At 37.1% G+C, this 23,390-nt stretch overlaps 1 protein-coding gene across 4 annotated transcripts in view; it reads left to right on the forward strand.

The window, feature by feature from the left end:
• The window catches only part of KPNA1 (karyopherin subunit alpha 1), a 47,883-nt gene extending 24,923 nt beyond the window's left edge, over positions 1–22,960 (forward strand). For all 4 annotated transcript variants that reach the window (XM_037525448.2, XM_054700519.1, XM_054700520.1 and 1 more), the window contains 9 exons: positions 5,655–5,786; positions 6,707–6,795; positions 7,127–7,226; positions 7,796–7,959; positions 9,637–9,715; positions 15,013–15,138; positions 17,580–17,707; positions 20,140–20,318; positions 21,783–22,960. In XM_037525448.2, coding sequence (XP_037381345.1) covers positions 5,655–5,786; positions 6,707–6,795; positions 7,127–7,226; positions 7,796–7,959; positions 9,637–9,715; positions 15,013–15,138; positions 17,580–17,707; positions 20,140–20,318; positions 21,783–21,970 — 1,185 coding nt within the window. In that variant the 3' untranslated portion in view covers positions 21,971–22,960. The remainder of the gene's footprint in view (positions 1–5,654; positions 5,787–6,706; positions 6,796–7,126; positions 7,227–7,795; positions 7,960–9,636; positions 9,716–15,012; positions 15,139–17,579; positions 17,708–20,139; positions 20,319–21,782) is intronic.
• Positions 22,961–23,390: the final 430 nt, after the last annotated feature.

Genomic DNA, 23,390 nt, shown 5'->3' on the forward strand with positions numbered 1-23,390 from the left:
ATTCTTAAGACTTGATGCTTTGTCTTGATATTTTCTCTCCTTTGCTCCCAACCCATCTTTCTCCTTCTTTTACTGTCTTTGTTGCGGTGATGAATTCCTTCCAGAGGAAAATCAAGAAATCCAGAAAAGGTAGAGTACTTCAATGTCCCATCAGTTTTTCTTCTCCAGTTTGACATTTACTAATCCCCAAGTTCATTTGAATTAAGATTCTGTTTTGCTAGCTCTCTCCTGGATTGTAATTCTGGTTCCTATCTAAGGCCAGGATCGTCATACCTGAAAAATAATCAGGTTCACCTAGAGACCAAGGAAAGAGAGACTTTTCTCAGAAAAAGGAAATCCAGACCACCAACACTGCAGAGAACAGAGTCTGAGCCCCTAAGCAACCTGCCAAGAAAACCGGAGGGACCAAATGAAGAGCCTTACTGCAGTTTTATCATTTGAAAAGCTTTGTAGGAAGAGGGAGGTAGGGAAAATTACTTTGTTTATATGAAAAAAATGTTTCTATCCTCTCTCACAATGAGAGTGGTTCAGAGATACTAAGTGTACTTCTGGATCTAGCACTGTTAGTGTTTGTGGAGGTCCAGTTCCTTAATGTGCTAACAATGACATCAGCCTCTCAGGCATAAGATGAAAAAGTCAGAAAAGTGAGCCTTTCCCCATTCTCCATTACTACCTAAAGAGTACAGTATATTCTCTCAAGCAGTGCCCTCTCCTGATTAACACATGTAACTTCTATGTCAGTTTTAGTACTATAATCTTAGAATTTATTAACACATCTGAAAATAAAAGCCTTCAGAAAGGCTGATTTGCTTCTGTCTATATTCTCAGATTCCACCCTTGTGCAGATTAATTGCTTGAAACACTGAGAAATGATTCCTCTGGAAGTGACCACCTCATGATTTTCATTTTAGCTGTCTAAAGACACTGAAAAATAACCAACTTGTTTATTATCTAAAGGTCATCACCCCTAGCTTTTTTGCTGTACATTAAGCACAAAATGGTGTTCTCTTTCTAGTGTGATTCAAGGACCTTGACCACCCTGGAGCAGCAGGTAGATGTTAGAGGCAGGATGCTTCATGTTCAAATAATTAGATGTGCTCTGGGAAGCTTGGAGGGTATTCCTTCCTCTTTCTTCTTGGAGAGCACTGGGATATAAGTTGTCCCTACTGCTCCTACCTGCTTACTGGAAATGTAAAAATTGTTTGGAATGGAACTTTTACCATTTCTCTTCCAGAACAAGAGTCGTAATACATGGTGATAATAGCTAAACTCACTAATAAATTCTGTGAACAATAATCCCTTCTCTTGATAGGTTTAGATTAAGAAGTGAATTCCAGTGCAAGTTCTCTTTCACATCCTTCCTGACTTTTCTTATCCCCGACTTAGTACCTATCTCAGACCAGAGAGATAAAAATGCCTGCTTTAGGCAGTGCTGCCCACATGCTCACTTGCTGTCAAATGATATGAACACGGGTGGAATCTAGGATTTTGGAAGCAAACAGTGGAATTTAGCTTAAGCATATTCTCACACTCAGTGATATTTAGGCCTCAGACAATTCAAACCATTAATATGAGATTGGTTTGCCATATATAGTCCATGGGACCACATTTGGTTTTTTGAGTCTCGGCTTGGCATCTTTTAACTGCTGTTTAACCCTTTGCAGTTCTGAGATGTGTTTCCAAACATGTGGAACCTTTTAACTAGAAATTAGTGTAATGTGTTCTAGTTCCAGTCATTAGACAGGTATACCTCTGAAAGTTGTAAATTTGAATTAAAGTGGCTTAACTACCACATTCTTGCCTTTCTTGTCCCCCTCTGAAAGTTTAATGTGATAAACTGCAGTAAGCCTTCATCCTCCTGCATCTTTCCCATCCTCACTGATCCCTCTATCTTTCTTAAAAGGTTGCTCAGATGATTCAGGCACTGTTCTCTGCAGGGTTTGATAATCTGGGTTTATTTTTCTGATGTGAGCCTTTCTTTTCACTTGCTCTCCAGGTGAGCCTGGCATTTGCTAGGAACCAGAGTGGAACCGGCAAAGTGGCCAGCAACAGAGTCCTGATCCAAATGGAGAAAGGGAACCAGGCGTACCTCAACCTGGAGTGGGAAACTTGATAGGAGGTCAGAAGTACTTCAGCTTTGGATTCTCATTTTCCTTATTTAAGGAACTGAGCACCAGAAGGTAGAGATTGAGAAAGGGTAGAGAGAAAATAACAGATCTTCAGTGTGCCCTTCAGATTTCAGTTGTAGCCCTGTTTTAGTAAGTTCTGAACAGTGAAAAATAATAGTGAAATTGCAGTTCAGAAGCAATCACAGCAGGATGACAGGTTGTTGCCTTGCATGCTGTCATCTGGGAACATCAAGAATATAATAGTTTAAAACAAAAAAGGAGAAGTAAAGATTATATCTATTTTGACTCATTTATTACTTCAGATAAATTTCTTAGCTTTCTTTTTTCATTCTTCTGATTTTCATTCGTACTGATTTTTTTCTTGAGTTTACTTAAAATACTTTTCTTCCCATTTCTGTCATAATTTTATGCAGTTTTTTGCTATCAGTTTTGGACTTTCCCATTTTACAACTCTCATGTTAAATTCTAATCCAAGACCCATGACCAAAACATTAAAAGCAAAAATCACAAAGCAAAAAGGTGATCAGGGAAAGAAAAGTTAAATAGTTCACACAACAACCAATTTTTTTAAAAAACGTGCTTATTCTCACTTGAGCATTTTCTTCTAACCTTTAACAGAGATCTATAATTCTGGGGAGGAATTTTCTCTCTTACTGCCTCCTGTTTCATGCTACATGCACATATATATACACACATGCTTATATACATTTATCTCCCATATAAACAAGAGTATAATAAATTGCACAAATATAACTGCATGAGTCTTTATAAGAGAAACATCATAGTGAGCCGCACCGAGTGTGTGTGTGTTTTAATGCTTTGTTGATGCATGAATATCATTGAGTTTTCAGTGGTCCTCTGGTTATTATGGTCATCTACTTTTGTTCACAATAATGTGAAAAAACTCTGGTTTCCACCCTTCTAAGAGATCTTGAATCTTTTTGCTCTATGAGGTAGTCATCATTGTGTGCTTCTTAGCAATAAACATTAATTGTGTGATACATCATCCTTAGTTGCTGAGATGTCCTAATTTCTGGTTTTCTCCTATGTTCAGGCTGTTTATCACTTAGTCTATATTTTCCTAGTCATTATCACTCTATTTTGTTTTGCTTCTGTGTTTTACTCACTTTGTTACCATCTGGAATTACCTCATTTCCTTGGAGATTTTTGGTGCTAAAAGTCATCAGATAAATAGCAGTTTGAACTATGGCATCAATTAGTATTTTAATTTCGTCTCATTGATTATTAATTTATATATCCTTTGTTTACTCAGATTATTGTTGCCCTTTTTTTTTGCATCAAAATCTCATTGCAACCCTTTATCTTTCTAATATTGACTGGTATGTATACAGATTTTTTTTTTAAATTCTTTATAGATTGTTTTCCTCACAGTTTTCATTTCTTTGACTAGGTCCTTGCAGTATCTAACAACTCTGAGTTTGCCTTTTGGTAGAAAAATTTGCTTTTGCAGTCACATTTTGTGTTTTCTGTTCCATTGATTAATTTTCCTAATATATGAGAGTTTAGCATCCATTACATAATCTTGTTTTTTTGAAATTTCTTGCCCTTGCTGCAAATAATTCAAAGATTCTTGTCCATATTACAGGTGTGTTCTGAGAGAAAATTGACTGAATTTCATAAATCAGATTAGGAGAGTGTAATCTTGTCCCTTTGAATAGCTATGTAACCTTATTCAAATTTATTAGTCAAATCATTGAATCTTATTCTGGTAGTTTCCTCATTCATAAAATAGACAGTGTAGACATCTCTGGATTGTTTTGAGGATCACCTGTGAGTATATTATTAATAATACCTTGAAAAGATAAACAAATGTAAAGTTGCAATTCAGACAGATTTTGGAAATGGTTGAGTATTGGTTTCATTAGTGATATATCAGAGGTGATATGAGTTTTTATTTTGTGATACACAGTGTTTCATCTAAAACATCTCCTGACAGGGGGTTTATCAGACAAAGTATGATCTGTTTAGCTGAGGTGCTGGTAGTCTGAACTGCTCTGCTACTGTAAAACACTTTATTGCACTAGTGCTTGTCACATTTGTAAGTTTCTTTGAATGACATTTTCTTCAAGCATCTTCTGCTCTGAATTTGCTATTGATAATACAGCTTTGGATTATGCTAATCAGATTAACATTCCATTTCTTCCATCTTTCTCCATTCCCAACGATTGATGATTTCATTTTCTATATGGCAGTTGACTTTCAGGAGACCCAAAAGCTTCAAAGAGACATAGCTCCATCTTTTGATCACTTTTTATTGCTCTTTCATTGAAGAGCATGCCAGTGAATTTTTTTTTGCATATGTGCTAAATTAAAAACAATGGAAAAAGGAAGAAGAAAACTTAAGCTTTCTACTTAAGCTTTTGGTAGAATTGTAAAAGTTTATTCTTGGATTTCTCAATATGCTTGAGAGTCAAGTTACTATAGAGATAGGTAGAATCAGTAATATGTTGCATTTTTTTGTTGGTCATAATTTCCTTCATACCATTTGTTTACCAATTTATCAATTTTTAATGTGTTATTTTAACAAAAGTCTGAACCTCTGAGCTTGTTTTGGAGCTTTCTCATTTATTAGAAGTTCTGAAGCTATGAAGTTGTTTCTATTATGCCTATTAACTCCTTTTGATCTACTTTCTATTTAAAGTATTTCTGCCTTTTTCACTCACCCTCTGTTTTATGCAATCTACACTAACATCATCCCATTTCACTTTGCATATCCTATAAATAATTTTACTTTTTGTTATATACTATATATGGCTTAAGGCCAAAAGTTACATATTTCTATCTACAGTGAGAGGTATGTTTCTTCCTGCCCTTAATTCCCATTTCACCCTGATCATTCTATGTGTTTCATGACTCTTTCCAGAGATAATTCTGTGCAATATGTGTATTAATGTATATATTCTTTCTTAACCCTTTTAGAAAACATGATATTAATGTACACTGTTCAGCATTTTATTTTTTTAAAGATTCATTTATGCATACAAGAACTGGGGTGTACAAGACCAGAGGTGCAGGGGATGAGAGGATTCACTAGAGAGAGTGGGGAGCAGAACAGGCAGATCTTCTGAAATATACTGCTGAGGGGAGCAATGAGTAAGACAGGAGAGTTCTGCTGCGCCATGGGTTGCTCCTTGGGATCGAACTCATGCTGCAGTGGCTGCACAGAGATAGCTTGATAGCTATGTGTCTTTAACCCTTGTGCCACCAGTGAGGTCCCTGTTTAGCATTTTAAAAAATTCATTTCTTGGGAGATCATTTCATGTCAGCACATGGAGTACTCCCTCATTTTTTCTGTTACTCTGTCAACTCTATCTTGATCTGAAATTTTAGACACCCTGGATAGTCTTCTAAACTGAGGAATTTCTCCTGAGAATTCTTTTAAAATTAATATTCTACTGCTAGATTATGTGCAAGTAAAGCTCTCAGATGTTTTTCTTCATAGTTGTTGTAAGTAAATAGGTATTAAATTCTATTAAGATAATACAATTATTTTTATCTTTATAGTTTGAATCAGCTTGGGTACTGACAAATATTGCTTCAGGAAATTCTCTTCAGACCCGGATTGTGATTCAGGCAGGAGCAGTGCCTATCTTCATAGAGTTGCTCAGCTCAGAGTTTGAAGATGTCCAGGAGCAGGTAAAAAATGAAACAAAGAGAAACTTGAAAGACCAGTTTTCCCTTTTGATCTTATATTCAAGGCCTAAGCTTTACTACCCATTGCAACCTGTGGTTCAACACAGGAAGTGTTCTAGAAATCTAAAATTACCCAAAATAGAAAATTTCATTGAGACTATAAGGCAGAATTTCTCCTAAAAGCATAAAACCATTTTTCCCTTCCAACTCTGAAATTTTTAAAGCACTATAAACTTTTTAGGCTAAGTAAGTAGTTACTGAGCTTTTTTTAGTAGTAATTCTAATGTTGACTGAAACAGCTGGTCTTTGTCACCTTTGTGCAGACTTATAAAAACATGAATTTTTTATTACTGCAAACTATATTAAATCTGTTTGATTTAATGCATAATTTGTGTTTTTATGATGTGTACAATTTTGACATGTGTATGGCTGTCGAACCATCACAATCAAGATTATTATACCCGTCACTGCCAAACATTTAATAAGGTTTTCTGCATTTTGAGTGTTCCTAAAATTCTTTGTTCCCTGTTTTCTTTTGCATGCAAGCTTAAAGTAAGTTTTAATTGTCTGAAAAGCCATTTGAATCTCTGCTCTGCTCGAAGGGCTTTTATGCAGTGTTACTTAGGGGGTGAACTCCCTCTATGGTAAACATGTATAAAAATTGGTTCCTCTTTTTAAATAACTTACTTATCATCAATGTTCACATGTACACTTCATAATATTACAGATCATCTGTCAATCCCACAACCATTTCATTTGCCTTTCTAATGAGTGTACTTAAAAATGTTAGTAAGGGCCACACATTATATTTTGATTAACCATATAATTTTGTAAAGAATTGTTGTGATATGTTGGCACTTTGGGGAAGAATTATGAGAAATTGAAGCTGTATAATCTGTCATTAATGAATAATTCTTTCACAGGCAGTCTGGGCTCTTGGCAACATTGCTGGAGATAGTACCATGTGCAGAGACTATGTCTTAGACTGCAATATTCTTCCCCCTCTTTTGCAGTAAGTTTCTTTTCTTTTTTTCAAGTGATAAAAATATGGGACATCCCTCAGAAGGCAGAATGCTGTTGGAAATCATTTGGATTTCCTAGTGTTATTTTTTGTTAGTGATATTTTCTTACTTAACTTACTCGGATCATTTCTTCAGACATCCTGCTTTATTCCAGTGCCAAAATTCTGAATTGGTTGTATTAGAATAAATTAAACTTTATTCTGAAGAAAGCTATTTGAAGACACCTGTTTATTACTACCATTAAATGGTTGAGTATCCTATGCTGTCAGAAATTAATGTTTATATAATTAAGCACTGTTTCATCATTCCTCATGCTTACAGGTTATTTTCAAAGCAAAATCGCCTAACTATGACCAGGAATGCAGTATGGGCTCTGTCTAATCTCTGTAGAGGAAAAAGCCCACCTCCAGAATTTGCAAAGGTAAGTATGACGCATGTGGGATAGTGGTTGAAGAAGTAAAATTAAAGAGAGTACAGAAACCAATATAAATGTGAACAGAAAGAGATTAAAAATAAAGTGATAAAATTTAAAGTGTTAGAATTAACTATTAATAGGAATATAGGAGTTTTTGTTATTTTTGTTTTAATGTGGGGTAAATTATTGCTACCTATAAAAAGCTATGAATTGATCTTAGAACCAACCATATTTTATTCAGAACAAGGTACAGCGTTAGCAGTTGCGACAGTTCCTTTACCTTTTTGGTCCGAGAAGAGTGTTCTGACAAGTAATCTCTCCCTGAGAATTGGTATATATTAAACTTCATTCTCTGAAATTATTTTTCTTGAGCTCTGACTACCGCATCAGAGTAAACTACAAGGCCACTGACAGTATTCCCAAAGATGGAAATGCACTTGGGCACTTGCTTTTTCATTTCTAGAAATACTGTCACCCCAGAAGCCACCAAGTATGTGCCCATCTGTTGCTTTCTAAAGTTTCTCACTTCACTTCTGTCTACTACTCTATTGAATTTCATCATTTTCCCTTTACAGGTTTCTCCCTGTCTAAATGAGCTTTCCTGGTTGCTGTTTGTCAATGACACTGATGTACTGGCTGATGCTTGCTGGGCCCTCTCATATTTATCAGATGGACCCAATGATAAAATTCAAGCAGTGATTGATGCCGGAGTGTGTAGGAGACTTGTGGAGTTGCTGATGTAAGATATCTTTAAGAAAGTGTCTGCTCTTTTGTCCCTATTTAGTTTCCTAGTGCTGATTCTCATATTAATATGTTGAAGTGATTTATTGTGCTTTTCCTGCTGTCTTTTGTTACTTGTTTCTATATTGATGTCATGTGTTATTTTGAGGTTTATAAAGAACCTTTCACTCTTCTGCTGTTAGTCCTTTAGCAGAAACATTTGAAAAACTCTGATCTATGTAATTGTGTTTAATGGTGAGACAATCCAGTAGATAGTAAAAGGCATCATGTTACTAAAAATAGGCATTCTTCATCTTTTTGTGTCATTGAGAACTCAATCTAGACTGGTGTCAGACTTTTAGTCCAATGTTGCTTTATTTTTTTGTGATGCCTTTGATTATGGAGTGGAAGATTTACTGATGGCATAAATAAGTTGAAGGCTGTATTTGTATTAGTCAAATTTTTTTTTTTAAGATTTATTTATTTTTATTTATTTATTTATACAAGCACTGGGTACAGTCAGAAGCGCGGGAGGGTAAGAGAATTCACCAGAGCCAGAGTGGGGAGCAGAACAGGCAGAAGGACCGAAGCACACTGCTGAGGGAGCAGTGGGCAGCAGGAGAGGTCTGCGCGCCATGCAGGACTCTCCTTCGGTGGCCCGGGGAGCAGCCGGGGATCAAACTGGCGCTGCAGAGGCTGCGGGCAGCTTTGCAACCCAGCGCTTAACTGCTGCGCCACCGGGGAGGCCCTTAGTCAAATTTTTAAACGATACTATAGAAGAGAAAATTTAGAGTGGTGACATACTGGGAAAATGGTGAAATTTTAAGCCAAGTGAAATTTAACTGAAATATATACAGAGTAGATGCAAGGATCTACATATGCCCTATATGTAACATGTGGAACTAATAAGTAAAAAGAATATAAAACTGAGGATAGAGTGTGCCACAATCTGAATGCAGATCCCCACAGTAGAATGCAGTAGAAGAATCTGGGAAAGTCTGTATTTTGTACTGAGTCATTTGATTAGTATATATATTACCATTTCTCCTCAATCATTAAATTTTAAATAAATTGTGAACAAACTGGCACCATTTTGAGGAAACTGATCAGCCACATTTAAGGGGAACACAAAAGATTTTCTTTAAGGAAAGTTAAAGAATACCAGCTTATTTAAGCTGAAACCAAGATTTAGTGTCTGTCTTCAGCTGAAGAAAGGGTTTTGTGGAGCCAGCTGAGATTTAGTAAAATGAATTTACTATTTAAAGTGTAAAGCCTGTTATTTTCAGGTTAGTTCAACTGTTGACATATTTTCATCTCTGAAAATTATACAGTTTATAGAACTTAAAAGTACTGTATACATATAAATTGTTCTCTCCATGGTCTCAGAAACCAGAGAGGACCAAATAAAGAGGAAATGAAACTTACATAAAAGAATGAGAGTGAAAACTTAAAAATCCAGGTGATAGAATATTTGAGAAAGATGATTAGGAAAGCTTTATAGTTTTTACTCAGAAATCGTAAATAAAGGGAAAAATAGGTCTTCTAGGTGATAATCATGATAGGGTTCACTTAGTAACTACCTGTGAACCTTTCTGCACTAAAATACTATCACATATTACTTCATGTGTATTTCAGCCCTAAAGGAGAACATTATGGCCAGAACTTGTGCATATAACATTTCTTTCTTTGGTTACAGGCATAATGATTATAAAGTGGTTTCTCCTGCTTTGCGGGCTGTGGGAAACATTGTCACAGGGGATGACATTCAGACACAGGTATGACTAAATAGTGACTATTATTTTTCCTTCAAAAGCAGTATGCTGGACTCCCATGATTATGTTTCTGTTCTAGTATTAAACTCCATATTATTGGGGATAATTGCCACTGTTTCATTAATATTTGTTAAAAATGTTGACTTAGGCAATAAATTTCAATCTACTCACTGTCTGTCTTGACCAGTTACTTGTAGCAGTTTTGAGTTTCCCTGTGATATAACATCTATTTAGTTAGGCAGGTTTATTTCCCACTACTGTTTGAAATGATTCTTGTAATAAGCATCGAAGCCTCCTTTCTTTGCCTTTGTCATCTTCATCTCATCTTCTCTGATAGCTTCCTCCATTTTGTATGGTAAGTAACAGCAACTTTAAATTATCTAACTCGACTTCTGTGATTTTTGGTCTCCAGCCTCACTGTTTTGTTTCTCCTTTGCAAGCTCCTTTTTTTCTTCCTGTTTATGGGTATCCTCCAGGAGAAAATCCTTTCAGCCTCACTCATTGATCCTACTTATGACTTCAGCTGTCTCCTTTTTGCATGACTTGAGAATTAGATTTTAACCTTAACTCTTTAATCCAGCGAAATAATTTTTTTCTATTACTTTGTTTACTTTATTCTTTGTGTGAGTTTAGATCAGTTGCTTTTTATTATTCCATATTTTACATTGAAAAGTGACAAATTTAAGGGTTCTTTTTATTTATACATATTTTACATCATTGTTCATTTTTAAACAGTGATTGTTTTTTTTTACTCGGGTGTAGTCCTCATAGAATTTCCTCCACCAATTCAACGTGCACCATCACCACCGTCCCCTGTGCTCCTCCCTCCCTCTCCCCTGCAGGATGTCTCTGGTTTATAACTGTCTGTTTTTGTTTTGTTATGTATTGTTATTATTTTCCCCTGATGTCTTATTGGTTCCCCTATATTCCTTCTACAAGTGAAACTGTCCAACATTTTTCTTTTTCCTTCTGACTTACTTCACTAAGCATAATTCCTTCTAGCTCCATTGTTGCTGTGAATGGCATGAGTTTATATTTTTGATTGCTGAATAGTATTCCATTGTGTATATATACCACATCTTCTTGATCCAGTTGTCTATTTTTGGGCATTTGGGTTGCTTCCAGGTTTTACCTGTTACAAATATTGCTGTAATATACATAGGGGTACAGGTATTCTTTTGAATAATTTTTGTGTCCTTTGGGCAGATCCCTAGGAGTGGAATTGCTGGGTCATATGGTGGCTCCATTTTTAGTAGACAGCTTTCCATAGTTGCTGGACCAGTTTGCACTTCTGTCAACAATGTAGGAGAGTTCCTTTTTTACCACATCCTCGCCAACATTTGTTGTTGCTAGTTTTTTTTATAAGTGTCATTCTTACTGGTGTAAGGTGGTATCTCATTGTGGTTTTGACTTTGCATTTCCCTGATAAGGGATGTTGAACATTTTTTCAAATGTCTGTTGGCCATTTGCATTTCTTCTTCCAGCAAGATAGTCTACACATTTTTGATTTCTAAAATTAAGGTGATTGGATTTATTGTGAAGTATCTTCCAACTCTTAATACTTTAAATTTATTCTGACTATAAAGGAACACATTTTTCCTTGTATATCTGGACCTCTGGTTATTTGTTTCCTGTCTAGTGAGCAGTACCCGCAGTACTCACCAGCAGTGAGCAGTGCAAGCCAAAAATCTGGTAATTGGCTTTCATTCTTTACATCTCATCAGTCACTACATCCTGTTACTCCATCTCTATTCATCCCTTACAGAGCTGAGTTCATACATTTCTCATACCATTATCATATCACCAAGAGAATGCTTGTAAAATGCAAGTTTGATCTTGTCATTCTTCAACTTTGAGTCTTTTCGATGTCATTTAAGATTTTTGAGATGGACACATTATATAATGAAATATTTGAAACAGGATGAAGAAGCTCTTACGTTTGCACTGACATGTAAAAGTTGTCCAGATTATATTGTTTAGAAAGAAAAAAGGAGGCAAAATATATTACCATTTGTATAAAAGGGGGAGCAGTTAGAAGAGGGAAAGAAAGTAACACCACTGCTCCCCTCAGCAGTGTTTTCAGTCTGCCTGCCTATTATTTGTCCTCTGTCTCTGGTGAATTCTCTCATCCTCCCGTGCCTCTGACCTGTACCCCAATTCTTGTATAAATAAATAAATCTCAAAAGATAAATAAAAAGAAAACTGCATGTTTTTACATAACATTTCTCGAAGAAATACACAGGAAACTAATAACATCTGTTGTCTTTGTGGGAGACTAGTGACTGGGGTACAGGAATGGAAAGGAGGCTTTTAACTTACTTTATAATCCTTGGTACTTTCTGAATTTTTTTTTTAAAGATTTATTTATTCATGCATACAAGAATTGGGGTAGGGCCTCCCCTGGTGGCTCAGCATTGAGCGCTGGGTTGCGAGGCTGCCCGCAGCCTCTGCAACTCCAGTTCGATCCCCAACCACCAGTGAGGGTCCCACCAAAAAAAAAGAATTGGGGTACAGGCCAGATGTGCAGGTGGTGAGAGGATTCACCAGAAACAGAGTGGGGAGCAGAACAGGCAGACTAACTGAAATACACTGCTGAGGGGAGCAGTGGGCAAGACAAGAGAGGTCTGCTGCACCATGTGGGTATCTCGCCGGCCTGCGGGGATCGAACCCGTGCCATAGAGGCTGTGGACAGCTTCACAGCGCTGCACTCAACTGCCTGTGCCACCAGGGGAGGACCCACTCTCTGAATTTTTAAACCATATCATATGTACTATTCAAAAGTTTGTTTCCCCCCCCACCATACTCTGTGCTCTTGCCATGCTTACTCCTTGAGTTAACTGACCACGCTTAGCTCTGAACTTTTAACATACTTTTTCTTCACTCTGATGGAACATATGCCTTCATCCCCTCATCCCTGTTCTGACCACTACCTTCTGCCACTATCTTTTTATTCTTCAGGTCTTAATATTAACATTATTTTTGATTTCCTCCTTTGTTTTATCCATCATAGCACTTATCACACTTTCATAACTGTTCAGATTACAACTTCTAGAGGGGTAACTGTCAGCCTGTTCGTCAGCCTGTTCATTTTTGTGGCTATAGTGTAGTTTCTGGCAGTGTACAGGAATGAACAAAATTCTCAGTCTACACAGCTAGTTCTGACCTTTCTCAAATTCTAATCCCATGTCTCAGTAGCTTATTAGGTGTTTCTGCTTGTCACATTTATCTCTCTTACAGTTTATCTTCTTCCCCAATAGATCAAGTTTCAAGTCTTGATTTCTTTGATATTAATGATACAAGTATTCATCACTTAAAACGTTGCAACCTTATTTGGGGTCTCTTACTTATACTTTCTTGTTGATTCTTTTATTACTAGATCCACATCTAATTATACTACTTTAGTCCATCCATCTTTTTTCACACACAAGGGCTGTTGCTATAACCATCTGATTTATCTTCCTATTTTCCTAAGCATTTACCTCTCAATATATTTTCCCTAACAACACCTTAATAGCTCCTAAAAAATAACACTTTACATTATTTTTTTCCCTCTTAGAAGCAAGGAGCTTCTTTTATACCTATGAGATAAAGACTCTTGAAAGACTAAGGAATTTGTATTTCAAGATTTTAGTCTCATTCTTCTTTCTAGGTTTGTTAATTTTGGGGTATAGACTCCTTCCTTAATAGCCTTACTAGTTTAATCTTATTTTGGTACTGTCTTCCTCTGCTTATAAAATCCTGCATTTCAAGGTTTCTCCCAACTCCAGGTCCTGTGAAATCTTTTTCCTGACCATTCCTCCACAGTATTAATTTCTCACATTTTTCTCCCCCCATGCTTTGTCTTTGGCTCTTAAAAAATTACTTTGCAACATCTTTTATACTGTTATTTAGAAATATTGTATCTGTTTACCTGTTTTAAATTTTTTGAGCTACATTGATAGGCAAAAAATGACTTCATTTTATGCATCTATTTCATTACTTTTGAGTCATTTTCTATTAAAATTCTAGTTTCTTATCAATTTACCTATTTAAGATAGCAACCTGGTCTCAAATATTTTCTTGTATTGTGTGAAGTGCATTTTAATTTTTGTATTTTTTTAACATGCAAAAATTAATGCTTGGTGAAATTTTTATTTTCTCAGTTTTTTTTTTTTAAATATTTATTTATTCATACAAGCACTGGGTACAGTCAGAAGCGCGGGAGGGTGAGAGAATTCACCAGAGCCAGAGCGGGGAGCAGAGCAGGCAGAGTGATGAAGTATACTGCTGAGGGGAGCAGCGGGAGGCAGGAGAGGTCCGCGTGCCATGCGGGACCCTCCTCCGGTAGCCAGGGAGCAGCCAGGGATCGAACCGGCACCACAGAGGTTGGGGGCAGCTTCGCAACCCAGCACTCAGCCGCTGCGCCACCCGGGAGGCCCAGTTTGTTTGTTTTATAGCTGGAAAGTTCTTCACTATTCCCAAACCAGCTACTTACTGATATTTTCCTTTGTTGTATGGTTGCTTCTTAATATTTACTCTTTATAGGCTGCAAATATATTTTGGTGATGGGAACTAGGAGTTGATTTTAAGAAATAATTATCAATTAACCAATTATTGTAATATTGTTTATTAAATAAAACCACCAGTTACTAGAGGAACTAAGGTTGGTTTTATTATATACTTAATTCTTTATAACACCTGCAACTGTTTCTGCATTAGATGTTTATTCTGTTGTACAGGGATTAATTCTTGAGCCCACTATGTATTATTTTAAACATTATACCTTTTATGATCTTAGTTTCTGGTATGATCTTCTTGTGTATTATCTTTTCTCCCCCACCTTTGTAATCTCTTGATATCTGGGAACCAATTTTATCTTTGTATCCTATAAAGCACCTGATATACTAAAGTATGTGATGATTTTTTTTTTTTTTTGACAACAAGGTAGAGAGTTATAAGAAGATTTAAAAATCTGAGACCATTTCTGAATTTCTGGCCACTTAATGTATTTCCCTACCCCAAAAACATGTAAATATGCTATAGGGAATAGAAAAGTAAATACTGAATATATTATTGTGCTTACGAAGTATAGTTTTAGCAGTTGTGACTAGAGATAATTACATTTTGATAATCTTAGATACTAATTCTTACTGGCTGTGTGGCAATGAATACTTCATTACAGTATAAAGTTATTTTTAAAATTTTAAGAGTTCTTCTTTGCTGTATTTTTCCTTAAAAAAAGTCATTGAGTTAAAGACTTACTTACATTAGGATACATTGGATTATTACAATAAGTAAAAAATTCAAATTTTTCCTTTCAGGTAATTTTGAATTGCTCAGCTCTACAGAGTTTGTTGCATTTGCTGAGTAGCCCAAAGGAATCTATCAAAAAGGAAGCGTGTTGGACAATTTCTAATATCACAGCTGGAAATAGGGCACAGATCCAGGTAATCACATAGAACCTGTCTCTTTTTCCTGTATTAACCTGTCTTTTTTTTCTGTATTTTTGATAACTGAAGAACCCATATATATTTATATATATATATTCAGTATATATAATTGCCTTCTTCATATTGTTACCCTAACAGAAGATGAGTCTTTTAAAACTTAACATGTAGGGTTTTTTTTTTACCTTTTCCTTTAATATGTGCTGATTTTCCAGAATCTGAGAATAGTATTTGTTGTTTCTGAAATGCTTAATTTTCTAGTGGTACCATATAATAGATTGCTTCAATTTTTCATGACATTTGGAAAAATGGGTCCCCTTTTACTTTTGTTCTTACATCAGCAGGAGAGTAATCTAAGTGGAAGACAAACAGTGGGCCAGATGGTTCACCATAGGCAATAAGAAACACTGGAACAGAAGTTTGAAAAAAATATAACAGACTTAAGGGACTTCAAGATGAGTAGAGTCATAGAGGTCATCTAATCCAACATTGTCATTTAAAGATGACAGTGAGGCTCAAGATAAATAAAATTATTTACTTAAGTGCCCCTGTCATAAATGGCAGTACTATAAGGAGGGTCTTCCTGCTGAACTCTGTTGACTTAATTCATTAATGTAATAGAAACAATTCTTGACCAGGAAAGCACTATCATGCCCAGAATGCTGTGAGGACTGAGTTTGATAGCTATGCCAATTTTCTTTTTTAAATGAAATTTTTATTGATTTACCATTGGTTTTACAATACTTTATATTTTGGGAGTACAGCTTCACACCTTTATTTGTGTAAACTATGTCCATGGCCATATTTCTGGTGCCATTCACTATTATCAAATTGCTCTCCTTCACCCACTCCTCCGATTCACCTTTGCATTCCCTTCTGGTTACCATCATACTTTTCTCAGAATTTAAGATTTATTTTGCTAGTTCATTTAGCTTAGTTGATTGATTTGCTTTATTTATTGTCCACATATGAGTAAAACCAGCCAACATTATTCTTTAACTTCTGACTTAACTTTTCTTTTTTTTTTTTTAAATTATTTTTATTTATTTATACAAGCATTGGGTACAGTCAGAAGCGTGGGAGGGTGAGAGAATTCACCAGAGCCAGAGCGGGGAGCAGAGCAGGCAGAAGAACCGAAGTACACTGCTGAGGGGAGCAGCGGGTAGCAGGAGAGGTCTGCGCGCCATGTGGGACCCTCCTCCAGTGGCCGGGGAGCAGCCGGGGATCGAACTGGTGCTGCAGAGGCTGCGGGCAGCTTCACAACCCAGCGCTCAACCGCTGCGCCACCAGGGAGGCCCATGACTTAACTTTTCTTAACACAGTCACCTCAAGTTACTTATAACATGCATCAGAGATGACTTCAGCTGTAGTAGATTTTCTGCTATTCCCAAACACTTAAGTGGAATTTCTCTGTTTCTTGACATAGGAAATATAAATACATACTAGTTCTTGAGGTAAAGAAAAACATGAAGAACATAAGCTGAGGACGACTACTGTTACTATATGAGAAGCATTGAGTAGAAGTACTGTGTTGAATTAAATGCTATTCCAAGCCAGGTAGGAAGTAGTGCTTGGAATAGGATGGTAGCAAAGCAAAAGGAAAGGAAGGGGAAAAAGATGGACCAAGGACATTTTAAATTGGAACTGTTTTGGAGACTTGGTGACTGAATACATTAAGAATAAATAAATAACAACAAAAAAAAAAGCCTCTGGACTAGAGAGGCTTGAAAGGATACCAGATAAAGAGAGTAGATGATGTGTTTGAGGCAGTTGGCATTGGCAGATCTAAAGCTACCCATTGGTCACCCTGGGCTGAGACTTAAGTAAGAAATGAGGACCATAGTTACATCAGAGTGGATACTGTGAGAGAAACAAGAATAGCAGAGTTATGAAGAATTGATTATAATTGGTTATTGTGGGTGGACAAAGAACAACAGAAGAACTTGGAGAAAGTCAGGAGATTACAAGATTTTAGGGCATGGTTTGGGAGCGTTATCAGTGATAAATGAAGTAACCTCAAAAGCTTAGGTATAGGGCCTGCCTGGTGGCGCAAGGGGTGAAGCACTGCGCTATGAAACAATCCGAAGCCTCTGCAGCGCGAGTTTGATCCTTGGCCCGCTAGGGAGCAACCCACATGGCACAGCAGACCTCTCCTGTCTCACCCGCTGCTCCCCTCAGTAGTGTATTTCAGTTAGTCTACCTGTCTGTTCCCCACTCTTGTCTCTGGTGAATCCTCTCACCCCCCGCATCTCTGGCCTGTGCCCCAGCTCTTGTATAAAATAAAATACATATTTGGGGGAAAAAAAAGCTTAGGGATAATGAGGACTCAACTTCAATTTATTTTTAATGGGAGGTGTTTCATTAGTGAAGTTCACTGAAAAGAATATCATGAACCTTTCTCTAAGTCTTGTAATTTCCATTTAATTTTTCTTTAATTTCAGACTGTGATAGATGCCAACATTTTTCCAGCCCTCATTAGTATATTACAAACTGCTGAGTTTCGAACAAGGAAAGAAGCAGCTTGGGCCATCACAAATGCAACTTCTGGAGGATCAGCTGAACAGATCAAGTAAGGACTAGCCTGATAACATCTTGTTTGTCTCAATTATAATACTCAATTCTAACCTTTTGGAAGATTCTCAGTTTCATCATTAGATATATTTAGTTCCTTATTCCTCTCCCATTTGTTCCTGCTGACAAATAATTCTGCGTTGGGAGAAGGCTTGGTGTTTAAGGCCATACATATATTTATAGGGCTGATTTCAAGCCCTATAAATCTATTTGGTTCTATTTGGTCAGGAATATCTTGGGTACTCTAGAACATTACCTGTAGAATAGAGTTCAACTTCAGTAGTTAACTCTTGCTGTTTCTAGCTGAGATGTCTTAAGTAGAATTGAATCAATCTTGGATTCAATCAATCTTGTCAAGTTCAGTAGAGGCAAGTGTTTCCTGAAGTACTGTGGTATTCAGTGAAGGGGGAGACTTGTATTAGTTGGAGCCTTAAATGACTCCTTGGGTAATAGCTTATATTCTTAATGTCTTGAAAGCATAAAATCTGGATAGGCGTTATTTCTTCAAAGAAACACCATATAAATGAATGCTAAATTACGGACATCTAGTAATTTAGATAGGAAAAAAGTACTGGTGGAGAGAAACAGGAACATAGACTCTTAGCCTGCCTAATCTTTATGACCCCCATCATCTTTGACTCTTTCCTTTGGTACCAGTAGCTTGTCACTCAGTTAGACAGACCCTCCTTTCCCATGTACTCACATTCCATCTGCAATGGAGGAGCTGTTGATAAAAACTGGAATACAGAAGAAACAAAGTCCTATTTGAGGGAGATGGTGTTAGACAGTGAATGTGTTGCTCAATTAAAGAATTAATTCAGTCTCAAAATTTACTTCCTCTATTCTAAAACATCTGAATTTCTTTCCTATAAATTTCTCCTTTCTAAAGGACCTTCCAAGTGTAAAATTACCAGTTTTATCAGCTCAGGCTTGAGACATTGATAAAATTTGAGAAATACAATTTTCACTTTTCCAGATAATATATTCTTAAAAATTAAATTTTCTTACTCAGTAAAGTTTCTTGTTTGTAAACTTTTCTGCCACAAAAGCCAAGTAAAATTGATCCAGTGATCACTTTATCCAAATAGGAGCCATGCCCAGACTTTAACCAACAAAAATTATGCTTGTTTTTCATGCTGCTTTCCAACCATCTTTTTAAATCTTCAGACTTTCTCCTGATCCTTTATTTCACATATAAGTGAAACCATCTGATATTTGTCTTTTTCGGCCACTGAGTAGTATTCTGTTGTGTATATATACCTCATCTTCTTGATCCATTTATCTGTTTTGGGGCATATAGGTCATTTTCCATATCTTAGCTATTGTAAATAGTACTACAATAAACATAGGAGTGCAGGTTTCCTTTCAAATTAGTGTTTTTGTGTTCATTGAATAGATACCTGGGAATGGAATCACTGGGTTATATGGATAGATCCTTTTTTAGTGTTCTGAGGAACCTCCACATAGCTTTCCATAGTGGTTGTGTTAGGGGGAAATGATGTCCTGAGTTAATCCCATACAGGCTTTGTGGACCCCACCCCCACTCCAGACTAAAGCCATTAAGACTCTGGGAAAGACAAATTCCATTACCACCAAGGGAGGGTGGCTGGGACCTGAGGGTGGAGTTGGGCAGCCAGGTTGGATATAAAAAACCAAACACGTGGGCCTTGGGCTTTCTTTGGCTCGCGATCGCTCGCCTCCTGGCTTCACTGCTCCTGGCTGGCGGCCAACTCTGAGAGCGCCATTTTGGGATTCCTAATTGGCGGATCGGGTAGAACTCATTTAAAACTTTGTCTCCCACTTTTCTCCCAAAGCTGTACATTTCCTCATTTCCCCTTCCCTTGTAAATAAACCTTTTATTAACCTTTCACGTGTGCCTGCAGTAGAGCATTGATAAGTCCTTTTAAGCGCGCAGGTGAGGACCCACAGTCAGGCACCCCGTTTTGTATCGGGGTTGCTCTACAACAGTTGGACCAGTTTCAGTCCCACCAGCAGTGTAAGAAGGTTCCCTTTTCACTACATACTTTGGTCTTATGTTCAGGTCTTTCATCCATTTTGAAATTGAGTGCTTTTTTTTTTTTTTTAATCTTTTGAGTTATGAGAGCCCTTTGTATAATAAAGAATTGACACCAGGCATGTCATGTTTCAGAGGTATAATTATACCTATAGAAACAAAGATGAAATTAATCAGTCAAAAAATACACATTTTGATAAGTTGCTCATATTCAGAGTGAACATTCAAAGGATGGATTAAAGAGTGGAGATGGTGCTGATGAACTGGTTTAACTTATTGGTAGCTCTTTTTGTGACAAGGTGTGTCTTCTTGGGTTGAATGGGTGCCTGTATCTCTTCAGCGATTTTGAAGATATCCCATCCACCAGTTTTATTAACTTAACAGCTTTGTTTAAACTGTTCTTTGTATTAATTTAGGTACCTTGTAGAACTGGGCTGTATCAAGCCACTTTGTGATCTCCTCACAGTCATGGACTCTAAGATTGTACAGGTTGCTCTCAATGGATTGGAAAATATCCTGAGGCTCGGAGAGCAAGAAGCTAAAAGGAATGGCACTGGTATTAACCCTTACTGTGCTTTGATTGAAGAAGCTTATGGTAAGAGTGGTTGATCGATGTACTGAAATTTTCTTCCTTTATATGCTTTCCTGGCCTGTCCATATCCGTCATTAACAAACACATATGAAAACTGTTCTAAATGATATTTAGTATGCTGAATTGGTAGGTGTGAAAAGAACACGATGCCCTTTAGCCATTTTCACACTTCATCTTCCCAATTTCCTAACTCTGCTTGCCCTTGTACTCTGACTGTAAGCTGAGCCCCCAGAGCATCCTTATCTACTGTACACAAAGCTTGACTACTCCTTTGTCTTACAAGGTTTAGAGTTCTGATTTTGAATTGTATACCCCAATTCCTGTGTTCCTAAGATGTTCCTGAGTGTTACCTCTTAGTTTCCTCATTGTTTTAATCTCAGTCTTAAATGTACTCTTAATCATTGGTTAACCAACTTACTTTAACCTTTAAGTTCCCTCAGTGATTTAGTGATGTTAATGGATAACCAGAGTTGAAAAACACTGCTTCAAGGCTTGTTTATTCCTGAGATTGTAATTAGAGGGTCTTAGAGCATATTCATCTTCAAATTCATCAGATAATGAGATTTGTTTTCCAAAATGATCTTTTAACAATTTACCATTTAAAAATATCTTGATTATAAAAGCTATACAAGAAATTTTGAAATGTTCCTCTACGGGGAGAGATCTTTCGATTCCCCCCCCCCCCCCCGCTCCCCCAACGCGCAATGGTAACATTTATTTCTGCTATTTCTTTCTTGACTTATGACTGCATGCAAAAAAAAAAAAACTAAAGTGGGCTTAAACTTGATAAAGAGAATTGTTGAGTAATTGTTCTAGTTAGACTTCTCAATTTAAGTAATAGAAATAGATTCTGCCTGGTTTAAGGGTATTACACATTTGTTGAAAAGATACTGGAAAGCTCAGCGCCAAGAATAAATTAGGTCATAGACACAGTCCAACAGGAATAGTTCTACTACTGACTCTGGATGATGATGTGACTTATAGAAATTGTTGCTCTGGGGCCTCCCTGGTGCCCTAGGGGTTAAGTCTCAGCACTATTACTTATGCAGCCTGAGTTTCATCCCTTGCCAGGGAGCTAACCCACAAATGGCACAGCATACCTCTCCTGTCTTGCCCACTTGCTCCCCTTAACAGTGTATTTCAGTAAATCCACCTGTTCTGCTCCCCACTCGGTCTCTGGTGAATCCTCTCACCCCTGGCCTACACCTTCCCCCCCCCCACCCCCCAGATAAATGTTGCTTCTGGAGATGGACTATATTGCTTGTGTATATGTTTAAGATGTCATTTTGTAATGCCAGCATTTAGACAAATAATCCTACCAACAATTTCTATGCTATTACAGAATATTTAGGATATAAGTAGAGAAGAGGCTCTTCCCTTCCATAAAGGAAGGAGACCTGGCAAAATACAACTTTGTTGGAATTTCTAACAGATACACAACACGTTTTCCTTTATTCTTCATTCTAGGTCTGGATAAAATTGAGTTCTTACAGAGTCATGAAAACCAGGAGATCTACCAGAAAGCCTTTGATCTTATTGAGCATTACTTCGGAACCGAGGATGAGGACAGCAGCATTGCACCCCAGGTTGACCTTAGCCAGCAGCAGTACATCTTCCAGCAATGTGAGGCTCCTATGGAAGGTTTCCAGCTTTGAAGCAATACTCTGCTTTCATGTTCCTGTGTCAAACCAGGCTACCCAGTCAAGTCTTCTTGTGGAGCCCACAGTCCTCATGGAGCTAACTTCTCAAATGTTTTCCATATACTGTTTGCGCTCATTTGCTTGCATTGCGCACCTGCTCTCTTACACACATCTGGAAAACCTCTGGCTCTCTGTGGTGGAATACCCTTCTAATAAAAGGGTAACCAGAGTGGCCCACTCTTATGGAAAATCCCTAGGCTTTGGAGATCTGCACTCATATGAGAGTCATGGGAATATACACATATTAATGTGACTCCCTTTTTTTGTGGGGGAAAAGAGGACTCCTCCTCATTCCCTTTAAAGTGGGAAAAAATACTGACTTTAAAGGATGAAACAACCTTTATCTTGAATTTCACACAACTACTTGCAACAAGGGAGATGTTTAGACCTGTTGTGAATACTTCAGAGTACTTTTCATGAGTTCTTCCACAGTGAACCCTTGGATTACCTGATGGCTTTTTCTGGCCAAGTTTGCATTACTCCTTTCTGAGATTGGATGGTTTTCTTTCCTCTATTGGCGCCATTCTTCACAGATATTAAAGTTAAACCATCCGCTCCCTCACCTTCAGCCTTCAGTGAATGTGCTTTCTAGTTGTCAGGAATGCTGAAGAATTAACACTTTGACTCTTTTAAATATAATACTGGTTTGAGGTTCCCTTAGTGCAGAAAGTGAGGAGCACATATTAATTTGTATGACTATTTTGCTTCTCTTTGGTCTTATGTGTCTTAGGATTTGGAAGTGGTTCAATTCTAATGTTGGTATGAAGATTTAGAATCCTTAGTAATCAAAACTATATCCTGTAATCCAATAAAGAGGAAAAAATAAGCAGGAAAAAAAAACAACCCTCTGATTTTCCCAAACTCAACTAGTGAGACTAGAGGCTGTGTTTCTGCGTTGAAACAAATGTTTCAGGCTTTGTGGTCCTGATCAAGGTCCTCATTAAATTGGAATTCACCCTAGGTGCTTTTTCAACCCTCTGTGACTGGCAGATAACACATACTTTTAAGTTACTTAGGGAATTTCTTTTTTGAGTTGGCTGCAGCTTGATTTTAATATTTTCTTGCTGCATATATGACCCCTTTAATGTAGCATCCTTACCCGAAGCAACCATCTTTTTCAGTGTGATACGTTTAACCTAAATAAGGGCAATGATCTTTTTCTTACGACCTCATTATTACCTGATCATTTCTTACTTGTTCCGCCTAGTCAAGCCCCCCCCCTTCATAATAAAAACAATTTCTACCTTTCAGTCAATGATGACTACAATCTATACCTGCAAATGGCGCTTCCAGTACTGTCTTCAGTGATCCACATTTGTGCATGGACTGGAATGAAAAAAATAAGCTTAATTGCCAAGAGAACTGCAGCTGAGTT

The sequence above is a fragment of the Talpa occidentalis genome, unplaced genomic scaffold, assembly GCF_014898055.3.
Source record: "Talpa occidentalis isolate TD23 unplaced genomic scaffold, MPIMG_talOcc4v2.1 talOcc4.4, whole genome shotgun sequence".
NCBI classification, from domain to species: domain Eukaryota; kingdom Metazoa; phylum Chordata; class Mammalia; order Eulipotyphla; family Talpidae; genus Talpa; species Talpa occidentalis.